Below are 12513 nucleotides of genomic sequence, written 5' to 3' on the forward strand. Positions count from 1 at the left end.
GGGTGAGGCTGATGCTACCAATCTAGAAACTATACTTTGAGAATCACTCCATTAGCTCATAGAAATGATAACTTTTTTGAGAAAATTCAAAATAGTTTTATTTATTTATTACTGTGGTTTTCCTTTACAGGGAAAACTGTGGTTTATACCTGGTTCTTATATTCAGGTCATGACATTATTTTAATCTTATCTCAATTTTCAAATAGGTGCGTGTTCCTAAAGGGAGCTTTCTTTGTCATATCTTCAAAGGTTTAGTGGATACATGGTAAAAAGTCTTCACTTCATAAAGAGACACTGCTTAACAAAGATTTCATATAATAAACTTATTTTAATAGTGCAAAAAATAATCTGCTTCCAACTAACGAAGAAAAAACTTCCAAAATAGCCAACACTTTGAACAAAATCAAATAACTAAGTTAATATTATAATTATGTACTCCAAACCGAAGAAAACAGAGAACATCATTACAAGCCAAATCATTCTTGGAATTGATCATTCCAGGTTACCAAAATGCATAAAACACAACTTCTACTTTTCAGGCTTACAGAAAAGAAAGAAAACAACTCCAGTAGGAAAAGTAATTTATTTCATCGGAAACAGATCATATTGTTGACTTTAAAAGTTTTTCAAGGAGTTCATAGAAATAGGGAACATCCACATCTTGATTTTTATGGCAAATGAGTTGTGTCTTGACTTTTGAAGCTTAAAAGACCATGGAACCTTTTGACTAATAACTCAGAAGTCAAAGCAAACCACGAGGGAAGATAACATTCACGAGACCCATAAGACTTTAACCTTATCTTAAAGTATTAAGCACAATTTTAAGATGAATTAATTTAAAATGTAAATATATTTTAGCTTAGAATTAAATATAAAATAAACAAAAATTATCATGATTAGAATTTGACTAAAGTTTGGGTAAAAGTTTTTTCATATTTGTCTATCTCACAGATGATATTGATCATTCACTATCAATGGATATTTTTGTTTTTTGTATATGACAGGGGTATGGCTTCAGAAACCAATACTTATATTAAGCTTATTACTACTGCCAGAATTTGACAAAACTGGTGTTTTGGGTATGATATTGTTTGAAGTGTAATTATTTAATAAAAGGAATTGAGAACATTTCCATAAAGCATCCTTCAGAAATATGGAAACTGCCCAGGCAGAAGGGTATCTCTCTATGCATCTGTGTATTTCTATATACATTTCCTGACTACATCACAAACACAAAATCAGTATATTTACATATATGCACTGGACCAAAATGAATGAACTTTCCCTACAAAACATACTTATTAAAAAAATACTGATAGATATTATATAATAAAAGGAAACAAGGCCCTCAAGAAAAGATGGCATCCAATCCAATAATTGAGTGCTATTGCTTTCTCTTAATAACATTTCTGGAATGGGGAAAAAGGAAGATGAGTAGTTTGTAGACAGACATGTCTATTCCAGAAATATCTGCTATGCAGATAAAAATCACAGTTCTATATATGGGGAAGTGCTCATGTTTTTGTCAGTGGTAACACTTATACTTAAAAGTTACTCCTTTGGACTTGTACTAACGCAGAGAGCACCACTTTAGTTAGGAGATATTTTCCCTAAGTGTTCTACTACTTAAACCTTTAGTAGAAAGATGAGCAAGTTGATAGCAGGCTATTTGAGGCCTTTCGTTACTCCTGACGGTAGAGATTTAAAAACTAACCCTACAAATTAACTATAACATCATCAGAAGGTATTTTATTAGGCTTCTTTCTAGGACCTAAAGATGAAGATTAAACAACAATGGAGACTCTGACATAGTATCATTAAGTTTACTGTGCTTGGTTGTTACAGCTGTGGTCAAGGGTCTACTGGTAGAAACGGCAGTCCTGAAGCAGATCTCTGTAAATTTGTTTGACTACATTCTTTAGGTAGTTGTCCCCCAGTGGCACTTTAGATAGAAGGGCAGCAATTTCATCTCGGCTGGAAAGAACAAAAGATTAATTAATTTTGCTGGAAACAGACTTATCTCCATTTCAGTGGAATTCGTTTTGGGGTACAGTCTCTGAGTCTCCCAGGAAGCACACATAGGCATTTCTGGATGCAGTTTGAATTGAGATTCTGAAAACAAGGCCTAAGAACCAATTCTGTATGTAATTGTGAGGTGTCTTGACCTAGCTGCTTTCTCTGGCTACAAAAATCTAAACTATTGGTGTTTACTAATGGATTTGAGATGGGCACATTCTAAACTCTGCTATCTTACAATCTGTTAGCAGTGTGTCTAAAAAGTCACAAAATACATAGTAGGAATTAAATATTTTTAGGTCTTATTCCACAGACTAATTGAGAAAAGCATTGTGACTGTATGGCTTTTTAAATAATTATTCTGTACTTAAGGTCATAAAAGTTATTCATATATGACTTGGGCAAAGCTCATGAAGGATTTTTTCCTTCTTGATTCCTGTTTTAGGTAAGAGTGTTCAGAAAGCATCAGCATCCCCTGGAGAGAGCAATGAAGGTCACTGACTTTAAAGGAACAAATTCTTCAAAATGAAGTCAGAGAGAAGTAACATTTGGGTCTCACTATGGTCTCTCCATTTGCTGACCACTTTGAGGGAGCATTCAAATAATGTAACAAAGGTAAAAAAAAGTAGTTGGAAGCCCTATCCTGCTGGCCTTCACTTACCCAATGATTCCAAGATGATTTTGAATGGAGAAGGGTATCGGGATAGATGGATAATGGGCTGAGAGAGACAGAGTTATCTCAAATTTTGCAAATGCTGCAGAGCTGGAGAATAAAAGCCTCAATCTGTAAAAGACAAGATCCTCAATTAAAAATACAAAACAAAAATAGAATGAAACACAAATATATCTTTCTTTTACACCAGCAAATGAAAACTTAGGTATACATTATTTCTTGACCTGATCAAATAAGACAAAGGGTAAATCATCTGGAACAAAGTATTATTATGGTTGTTTTTTTTATCACGAGTCATGAAATTCATTAATAAAATTAATTATTTTAATATGTTTTTCACTAATTACTATTATGGTTGAACTGTGTCTCCTCAAAATTTATACATTGAAGCCTTAACCCCCAGTACCTATTTCCTTATTTGGAAATAGGGTCACTGCAGATATAATTACTTAAGATCAGCTCCTACTGGAGTATGGTGGACCCCTAATCCAAAACAACTGATGTCCTTATAAAAAGGGGACATTTGGACACAAACATACAGGGCGAATGTCATGTGAAGATGAAAGCAGATATTGGGGTCATATATTTACAAGCCAAGGAATGTCAAAGATTGCCAATAAATAACCAGAAGTTAGGAGAGACATGGAACAGATTCCCTTTACAGGCCTCAGAAGGAATCAACCCTGACACCTTGCTCTCAGACTTCTAGCTTCCAGAACTGTGAGACAATAAATTTCTAACTGTTTAAGCTACCCAGTTTGTAGTATACTTTGTTATGGCAGCCCTAGGAAACTATATACTTACTCAGTATTATTCACATCTATGTTCATTAGGTTATAATTTGGTCCCCATCTCTTTAAAAACTCAATCTCCTCTCCAAGAAGTCTGCAATGGCTCACTACCAATGAGATATCTTGAAGCATCTGGGAAAAATAGAAGAAATGAAATTATAAAAACATCTCAGTGTTTAATGGCTCTTTTATAAAGAAACCCCAAAAAAGTTAAACAATATAATATATTTATCATTTCAGGATCCAATATTACATATTATATAAAATCTCAATTCTGCTTTTTGGGACAGATAACATAATTTTTCTTTATATACCCTGTTTCCTCGAAAATAAGACCTAGCCAGGCAATCAGCTCTAATGCGTCTTTTGGAGCAAAAATTAATATAAGACCTGATATATAATGTTACGTTATATTAATATTATATTATACCCAGTCTTATAGTAAAATAAGACCCGGTCTTATATTAATTTTTGCTCCAAAAAACACATTAGAGCTGATTGTCCGGCTAGGTCTTATTTTCGAGGAAACACGGTATTTCAATTAGAATTTACCTTGGGTACCTGATGCTGTGTTGTACATTTCTTCTTCCAGGATTCCTGCTCCTCAATGTACTGGAAAATAAGTTTATGAACTAAAAGGGAGGAGGGAGGAGCTTTATCCTCTGAGGAAGGAAAAAAACACACAAAAGCAGGTTATTACTTATTATTCAAATATATTTCATATATCACACACATATATATGAAATATTATATAAACTAGAAATACCTCCAAACTACTATATGTCTAAATGTCCTCTCCAGGGCGGGGGGTTATCACTGTGTGAGGGATCTAAATGATAAACGTCTAACTAGTACATTGTTTTGTACACCTGAAACTATTAAAATAAATAAATAAATAAATATCCTCTCCATTTTATTTTCAAACACATAAATCAACATATATGGTGAACATAAAACAATCTTATAAAAACTCAAGTGTTTATCACATACAGAATAGGACTTGGTTAAGAGCACGGGTTTGACCTGAGTTTAAATCCTGGCTTTCCTTACTACCTGAGTGATCCTGAGCACATTTACTTTTTTGAGGTGTAGGCTCCTAATTTGTAAAATGCAGAATAATATCTACACCTCATAGTGTTAATGTAAGTAATACACATGCCTGAAACAGACGTATTCATAATGGTAATTTTTAAATTATGGAAATAGCTATTATTAATCATTGCTCAAGATCTAGTAATAATAAAAAGAAAATTTTAAGACCTACCCAATATTTGGAACATTGCCCAGGTTTATGTCTAATACAAATTTCTAAAGACAAATTCTTTTATTTTTAAAAATTTTTTTCCCTTCTTCCACCTCCCCCACATCCGGTTCAGGCTGTTGTTTCTCATTCTAGTTGTGTAGGACACAGCTCCCTGGCCCATGCTGGTAGTCGCCAGTCGGCTGCTCACAGCAGCTCATGGCAGCTCTCGCCTGCTGCCAGCCACTCATGCTGGCCACCGGCTGCTCATGGCAGCACATGGTAGCCCATGGAAACACACAGCAACCCACACCGACCTCCGGCTGCTCATGGCAGCCCAGTTCCAGGGAGAGCCGTTGTTCTCAACCTTAGCTGTAGAGGGCACAGCTCACTGGCCCATGTGGGAATCGAACCGGCAACCTCTGCGTTAGGAGAACGGCACTCCAACCACCTGAGCCACCGGGCCGGCCCGACAAATTATTACTACTATTATTATTGTTTATATTTAACTTAGTATGTGAAAGAGTTCTCAGAGCAATTTACACTTGGTAAATTGCCAAAAAAAATTTTAGTGGCCCAAATGTTTTGAACTTACCATCTAACAGAGAATGAAAATTCAGGTCAACAATCTTCCTATAAGCCTTGCTCAGGAAAGGGAGACCAACTAGGAAGAACCAGAATAAGAACAGTATTTTTTTTTTTCATTTGATTTTAAGCCACATACAACTCAGTACTTTAAAGTCCTACTCTTTCTGGGTAGCAGGGTTTTTTCAGAGGCATTTAAAGGTTTATCCTTGAATCATATTATTCCCTCTATATGTTAAAGGCTCCCCTGAGACTGCTAAACTATATTGACTGGCAAGCCTTTGAAGGAAATTTAAGGTGTAGTACAGTTATAGTATATTTATCAAGGCCTCCTCTTTGACCCTTAACTTCTGTGCAAAGGTATTATTTTCAGGAATCATATAAAGAAAATGGCTATGACCTCTCACACCTACTATCTTTGTACAAATACAGTAAAACTGCTTTATGTTTTTAGCAGGATAATAATGAGAGTTAGGTAGCCAGGATAGCTGCTAGTTCCTTCAGACTCTAGAGTCATCTCCTAATCTCTTAAACTGATTCTTTTCACTTTGGATACCATAATGAGGCAGAGCCATGATCAATCTGTACTCTCAAGAAGCTTACAGCTCAGAGGAACACAGATAATGGCACTAATAAACACATCAAGAACTACAAACTGTGATAAACACTATTAAGGAAAACTATAGAAAGCAATGAGAACATATAACAGGAGGGCAAGTAGCAGAGAGAATAGGTAAAATAAGAGTCAGGGAAAACTTTCCTAAGAAAGTGATAATTGAACTGAGTTCTTCAGGATTATTAGTAGAAATTTATTTTGTGAATGGGGGTGCTATGGTCTGAATATTTGTGTCTCCTCTAAAGTCATATGCTGAACTACTAATGTCCAATGTGATGGCATCAGGAAGTGGAACCTCTGGGAGGCGCTTAGGTCACGAGGATAGAGACCTCTTATAAAAGACATCCCAGAGAGCTAGCTGGGCCTTCCGCCATGTGAGGATACAAGGAGAATCCTGTAATCTGGAAGAGGGCCCTCACCTGACCATGATGGTTTGCTATCTCCAACTCTAGCCTCTAAAACTGTTGTTATAAGCTACCCAATTTATGGTATTTTTGTTATAGCAGCCTAAATGGACAAGACAAGGAAAGAGCTTTCAGGTATAAGAAACATCAATATGAAGGTCCTGAGGGAGAATGAAATGAAAGACAGCTGAGAATGAAAGACCGTAATATTTTAAGGAAGTGAAAGAAATCCACTGTGGCCCACATGAAGAGAACAGTGTACGATGAGGTAGGAAAAGGAGGAAAAATTGAATTCATGCAGGGCTTTACAGGCTATCTTAAATATTTTAATCATTAGTCTAAGAGTAGTCGTAGGTGCATGATCCGATTTTCAACAATCACTATAGCAATAGGAAGGAGAATGAATTGGAGAAGAAAAAGATCCAAAAGACCAGCTGGAATGTTACTGTAGTCAGGTAGGTTAGAGATGACTACTAACAGAAGAAGTGAAGCAAAGTGGACGAATATTAAATTAAAATCAGTAAGTCTTGATGATATGTGTGGTAAGGGAGAAAGAGGTATAGAATGATTCCAAAGTTTTAATTTTGACCTGGATGGAAGATGATGGTATTCTTTGAGAAAAGGAACTTTAAAAAAAATTTTTATTGGGGAACAGTCTGGTTTTCCAGGACCCATCAGCTACAAATCGTCGTCAATCCGGTTGTGGAGGGTGCAACTCACTGGCCCATGTGGGAATCAAACCGCCGATGCTGGTGTTACGAGCTATGAGCACTGCGCTCTAACCAACTGAGCCAACCAGCCGCCCGAGAAAAGGAACTTTTAAGGAGAAACATGTTTGGAGGCTGGGAATTGTAAAGATCCTAAGTTCCAATTTGGCCATGTTTACCCATGGTTGGCTATGATGAAGCTAAATGTTTCAAGAGAAAAGACCTAAAGGCAACTCCAACAAAACAGCTAGGACTCTTTCCAGTCGCCATATAGTGATGTCTATCTACTTTGGTAAGCCCACCAATACACACAGAATTTCCAATTAACTTTTTAGGTTAATTGAAGTACAAAAAAACAGTCAAGAGTCACAAGCCATTAGAGTAAATCCTCTATCACAAGAGACCATGATATTTTAAGGAAATAAAAGAAATCCACTGTGGCCAAAAAAAGGAACTTAGACTAAATAGATATGAACAATATGTTGATCCATTATTTGGATAGGCAAAATTTCTACTGTCTAATGTAATTCAACAAAAGACAACTTTCGTTAACTGAATTTTTGTTTTACTCTTTATCTAATAAAATAAAAATAAAATTCTATTCTCACTAATTAATGTCATTGCCTCTTCTAAGATTTTCAGCAGTGCTTTCATTATGTCAATAGTCACTATTGTATTAAAATAAAGATTTAAGTTTAGCCACATATTTTTCTACAGAGGAGTTAATCTTTTGCTACTCACCTACTGGCTTTCCAAAGGTGATGGTGAGTTCTATTGTGTCATAAAGAAAGGTGAATACAGCTTGATCATCACTCCACTCGATGACATCCCACTCAGACAAGCTGGAGCAAGATAAAACAAGACAGAATAAACATTTTTTTGAGATAAAACAAGAGAGTTAACTTCGGATACTACCCAATCAGTACTAGCAGCACTGCTAGAGTTTTTCTACTGGATTAGGAGACAATTAATACTTTAATTCAAATATTGTGAATGTATAAACTTATGTTTTTGAAAGAAATAATTCAATCTTGAGCTATATATCAGAGAAAAACCAAGTCTAAGCAATATAAAAGTGTTCAATATTTCAAAAGTATAATTCCACCGCTCTCCCACCTTGTGTACTTTCAGCTTAGTGTTGAGTACACTGACTCTTTTTCAGGCTATGTTGGTTAAAAACAGTAATACATACTACAAACGCATGTCAACTGCTCTAGTCAGTTTGGACAACCACAGAGGCACAGGATGAAACACAAACTGACACCTGCTTTTCCTTACCTCAACTGATCCAGTAGTTCTTTAGTTCTGTTTGTTTGATTTTGCACAAAATCTATTTGAGCAAGGGTGTGCTCTTTCTGTACCTCCAGTTCTAAGAGATTTCTGCAAGTCAAACCAGATAGTCACAGAAAGATAAGTCTGTTGTTAGAGAATTCGGACTCCATTAAAATATAAGGTTTATGACAAGAAGTCACATGCTAAATGGCTCCTCAGTGAGTTGAATGGCATCCATTTTTGCATTCTCGGGTATTTTTTTAAAAATGAACATTAATCTACAAGTGTGGGTCTAATTAAGAAAGGCCTAAATCAATGGCTCTCAAATTAGCATCCATAAAGATATCCTTTGGGGTTCCATGTTTTTTATGATTATTAAAATTTACATTTTCATTTTGATGATAAAAATATAAGAATAATGCAGAAAATGAGAAAGCCCACCTAAAAACTGAGACATGGCATAATTTTGGTGCCTGAATTTGGTCTTGTTTAGTTTATTGGATCTAAATAAAACTTATGCTTTGTTGGTCATTTTGCTAGCATCAATTTAATTTCAGCCAAATATTATCACCTATCAAACTAATGTTGTCAATTGGAATTTTACTGGTTTTGTCATTATTTATATTTGATTTCTTTTAGTCTTATAGTTAAATAAGATCCACGAGCATAAGAAATATACATCCCATTTTATACTTACTTATACTTAAGTATAATATAATAGTACAATATAAAAACAGTTTAATGCTAAGTTTATTTTCTTTAAAAGGATCCTGATATTCAAACTCAAGAAATACTGCCTTGGATTAATGCCCTGTAATCAAAAGTGCTTAGAAAATACAGTGGACTAAGATGGCCTCTAGGGTCAAGTAGAGCAGAAACCCTGAGTCAGCAGCCTTAGTGAATACTCGTCCCCCATCTTGTCAGTTTCTGGAGGTAAAAAAGTCATTTAGCTTTGTGAAGTTCAGCATATTTTTTAACACTCAAATTGAAGGCTGACCTTTGAAGCTCTTCTTCTTCAGTTTTCAGCTGTTCTAGTTCTTTGAAAAGAAAAATAAAAACAAATCTATCAGAATGGAAACATTGAAATGTTGCTACAAAAATCATCTGTTTTATTGAAAATTCTATCTCACTTAACTTTACCTAAATAAATAAACTCAGAAAGGTTTTTTCCCATTTATCTCCTTAATTAATCCAGTTACCTTTCTCTGCAGCTCTCATTTCAGAATCCCATTCTTCCATAGGATTGTCTTTCTCTTCATCCTCCAAATTCTTAGTTTCTAAGTAGACAATGTGCATTAGAATAACTCAGTCAAAAATAATTAAACAACTGGAGGTGAAAAGAATAGATGGTCTCCAAATGAAGAATAATTCACAAATACTATTCTTTCCTCCACTTTTCCTTCCCAATAAGGCGCTGAGCTATAATTATAATTTCATACAAAACTTGCTTCTAGAGTCAGACAACTAAACTTTGAGCCATATGGCAATGATCTCAAGTAGCAGCTCCTCAGTGGCCACTTTGAGTCGAAATTATTTATATAAATTTGCATATATCAAAGTTATTATTAGGCAACCCCATGGACTAAGCAGGAACAGATACACATACATAAATGGATGCACACGTATTTAAACATTTTTATTTAATTTGTTTTTAAAACCTTGGAGTCATCCTTAAAATTCCAGTCTCTTCCCAAACCAAATTTAGATTCTTACCTCAAAAATATTTTTTGAAAGAGGGTAAAGGGGATCTAATATATGGTGATGAAAGGAGAATAGACTCTGGGTGGTGAACACACAATGTGATATATAAATGATGTATTACAGGACGACACTTGAAACCTATGCAATTTTATTAACCATTGTGACCCCAATAAATTAAAAAATATATATTTTTGAATCTACGTTTTTTCTTCATCACCCCCAGCCTCCCTTAATATAAGCTACTGTTTTTCTTAACCATACCAGTCCAATAATTACTGAACTTCTTATATTTACTCTTGATCTATTTAAGTCCAATTTCTACACGCAGCCAGTGCTTAACACTCTTTAAATGTCTGTTCGCTGTTCTTAGAAAAAGTCAAAACTCCTTAAGAGGCCCTCCTTGGCCTGGCCCCTAGTGACATCTCCAGCTATTTCAGACAATGTTTCTTTTCGCTCTCTCTATTCCAGACAGGTTGGCCTTATTTCAGACCCTTCTACTTGGTACATTCTTTCCCACTGAAGGGCTTCTGCATGTGTTATTAATATTGAATAGTCTTCTCCCCTCCCTTCTCACTTTAACTCCTACTCATTCTTCAAACCTTAGTTTAAATGTCACTTCCTCAAAGGGAAGCCTCTCCTGACTCAACTAGGTCAGAAATCTGTTTCAGGACCTTATAGCACCATGTAACCTCTCCTCCACAGCATTCCCCATAACATTATTTAATTCTTATATTTTCTTCTAGACTAAAAGCTCCAAAGGGCATAAAGTTTTTGTTTTTAATCACCATAGTATTCTTAGCACTGAGCACTGTACATGGCCTTTAATAGGTACTCAGTATATTTGCTCAAGGAATAATGACAGAACAAGAAAGAAATAGGGAGCCATTCAGTAGTGGTACCTAGAAAAGGAAATATGGTTGTTGGTATTTTTAAAGATGAGAGAGAGCTGAGTGTATTCAGTAGAGGAGGTAGAGAGGTTGAATATACAAGAGAAAAGGGAAAATCAGTGATATGTAATTCCTGAGCTGAGACCAGGAGATGGAATTTAAAGTTTAGGTGGAAAAATTGGACTTAGGGAAAAGAAAGGACGACAGAATGGATATGTAGATATATAAAACTGGTTTCTTTGGTAGCAGGAAGTTTAGAAGTTCAGCCTAATGGCTTCTATTTTTTTCCATGAAGTAGAAAGTAAGGTAATGAATAAAGGAGTAGGGAAATCTAAGACTATGGAATTCATATACTTATCATCAATTCAATGCAGAAAACATGTACTAGACACATTTTGTGGAAAGCAGTGCTAAGAATTCTGAAGGATGCGGAGAAAAATAAAAGCTGATTTTTGCTCCCACAGAGCTCACAATTTAGTTAGGAAGATAAATTATACAAAAGTAACTCTAATTACAAGTAGATGTGATAGGTATTATAAGAAGTTCTAACAAAATAGGCTTGAGAGCTCAAGGGAGATAGAGACTACTTCTTTTGGCAGAAAACAGAGTACATTAGCATAGACAAAGTGGTAGGACTGCATAGAAATGACAAGATTTGGTTGGAATTTAGAATGTATAAGGGAGTAATCATAGTAAACCATGTAAGAAAGAAAGATCTAAAAATGACTGTAGGGAATGTTATATGTCAGGGTCAGGAGTTTGGACTTTATTCTGTGATAAATAAAAAGACAGAAAAGTTTTTCAGGGGAGTAAGGAAAACTGTCCAGAATTATTAATCTGGCAGCAATGTGAAGGTTGAACTAGAATGAGATAGAATCAAGAGTGTAGAAAAATTTCAAGTTAGAAGACTTAAAATAGCACATTTCAAAATTAAAGATAGCTTTAATGGGAATGGGAAAGAATATAAGAGATGAAGAAGCAGATATGATGGAATTTAGTAAGAGAGAATCAAAGAAAATGAAAGTTTTGAGCAATATGTAAGAATGGTGATAACATTAATAGAGACAAGAAACAGCAGGGCGAACACGTTTTCAGATTTTATTTTGGAAATTGGAAATCCATTTATTCACACAGAATTTAAGGTGCTTAAGGACATGTTTGCAGAGAGGTTCAGCAGGAAACTAGAAATGTCAAGTCTGGAACCCAAGATGAAGAGGCTAAAGATGCCCTCACCCAACATGATGACAACATGATAACAAAATCTGTGTCTTACATGGATTATTTTCCTGATGCTAAGCACAGTTTTGGCATGCAGCAGGTACTCAGCAAATACCTGATGAATTTAACTGAATTTGGGAATCACTCATATAAACATAATTGTTAAGGCAGAAGAAAGCATTAGGGGAGAGAATATAGAAACGAGTAGATGATAAAATCTAAATCCTGGGTGGCCAGTTAGCTCAGTTGGTTAGAGCGCGGTGCTAATAACACCAAGGTTGCTGGTTCAATCCCTGCGTGGGACACTCTGAGCTGTGCCCTCCTTAATAAAAATAGAAATCCCTACACAAGAGATAAAGAGAGGACAACAGAGGAGCTAAAAGAAACAACCACGAGAAAAGAC

At 35.3% G+C, this 12513-nt stretch overlaps 1 protein-coding gene across 1 annotated transcript in view; it reads right to left on the reverse strand.

Moving 5' to 3' along the window:
- Positions 1–427: 427 nt before the first annotated feature.
- The window catches only part of KNL1 (kinetochore scaffold 1), a 58100-nt gene continuing 46014 nt past the window's right edge, over positions 428–12513 (reverse strand). The window contains exons 18-26 of the mRNA XM_033107491.1: positions 9504–9581; positions 9302–9341; positions 8311–8412; positions 7774–7874; positions 5316–5384; positions 4033–4142; positions 3494–3612; positions 2678–2800; positions 428–1974 (exon numbers count right to left, since the gene is read on the reverse strand). Of these exons, the coding sequence (XP_032963382.1) occupies positions 1860–1974; positions 2678–2800; positions 3494–3612; positions 4033–4142; positions 5316–5384; positions 7774–7874; positions 8311–8412; positions 9302–9341; positions 9504–9581 (857 nt within the window). The 3' untranslated portion in view covers positions 428–1859. The remainder of the gene's footprint in view (positions 1975–2677; positions 2801–3493; positions 3613–4032; positions 4143–5315; positions 5385–7773; positions 7875–8310; positions 8413–9301; positions 9342–9503; positions 9582–12513) is intronic.

The sequence above is a fragment of the Rhinolophus ferrumequinum genome, chromosome 6 (genome assembly GCF_004115265.2).
Source record: "Rhinolophus ferrumequinum isolate MPI-CBG mRhiFer1 chromosome 6, mRhiFer1_v1.p, whole genome shotgun sequence".
Taxonomy (NCBI): Eukaryota; Metazoa; Chordata; class Mammalia; order Chiroptera; family Rhinolophidae; genus Rhinolophus; species Rhinolophus ferrumequinum.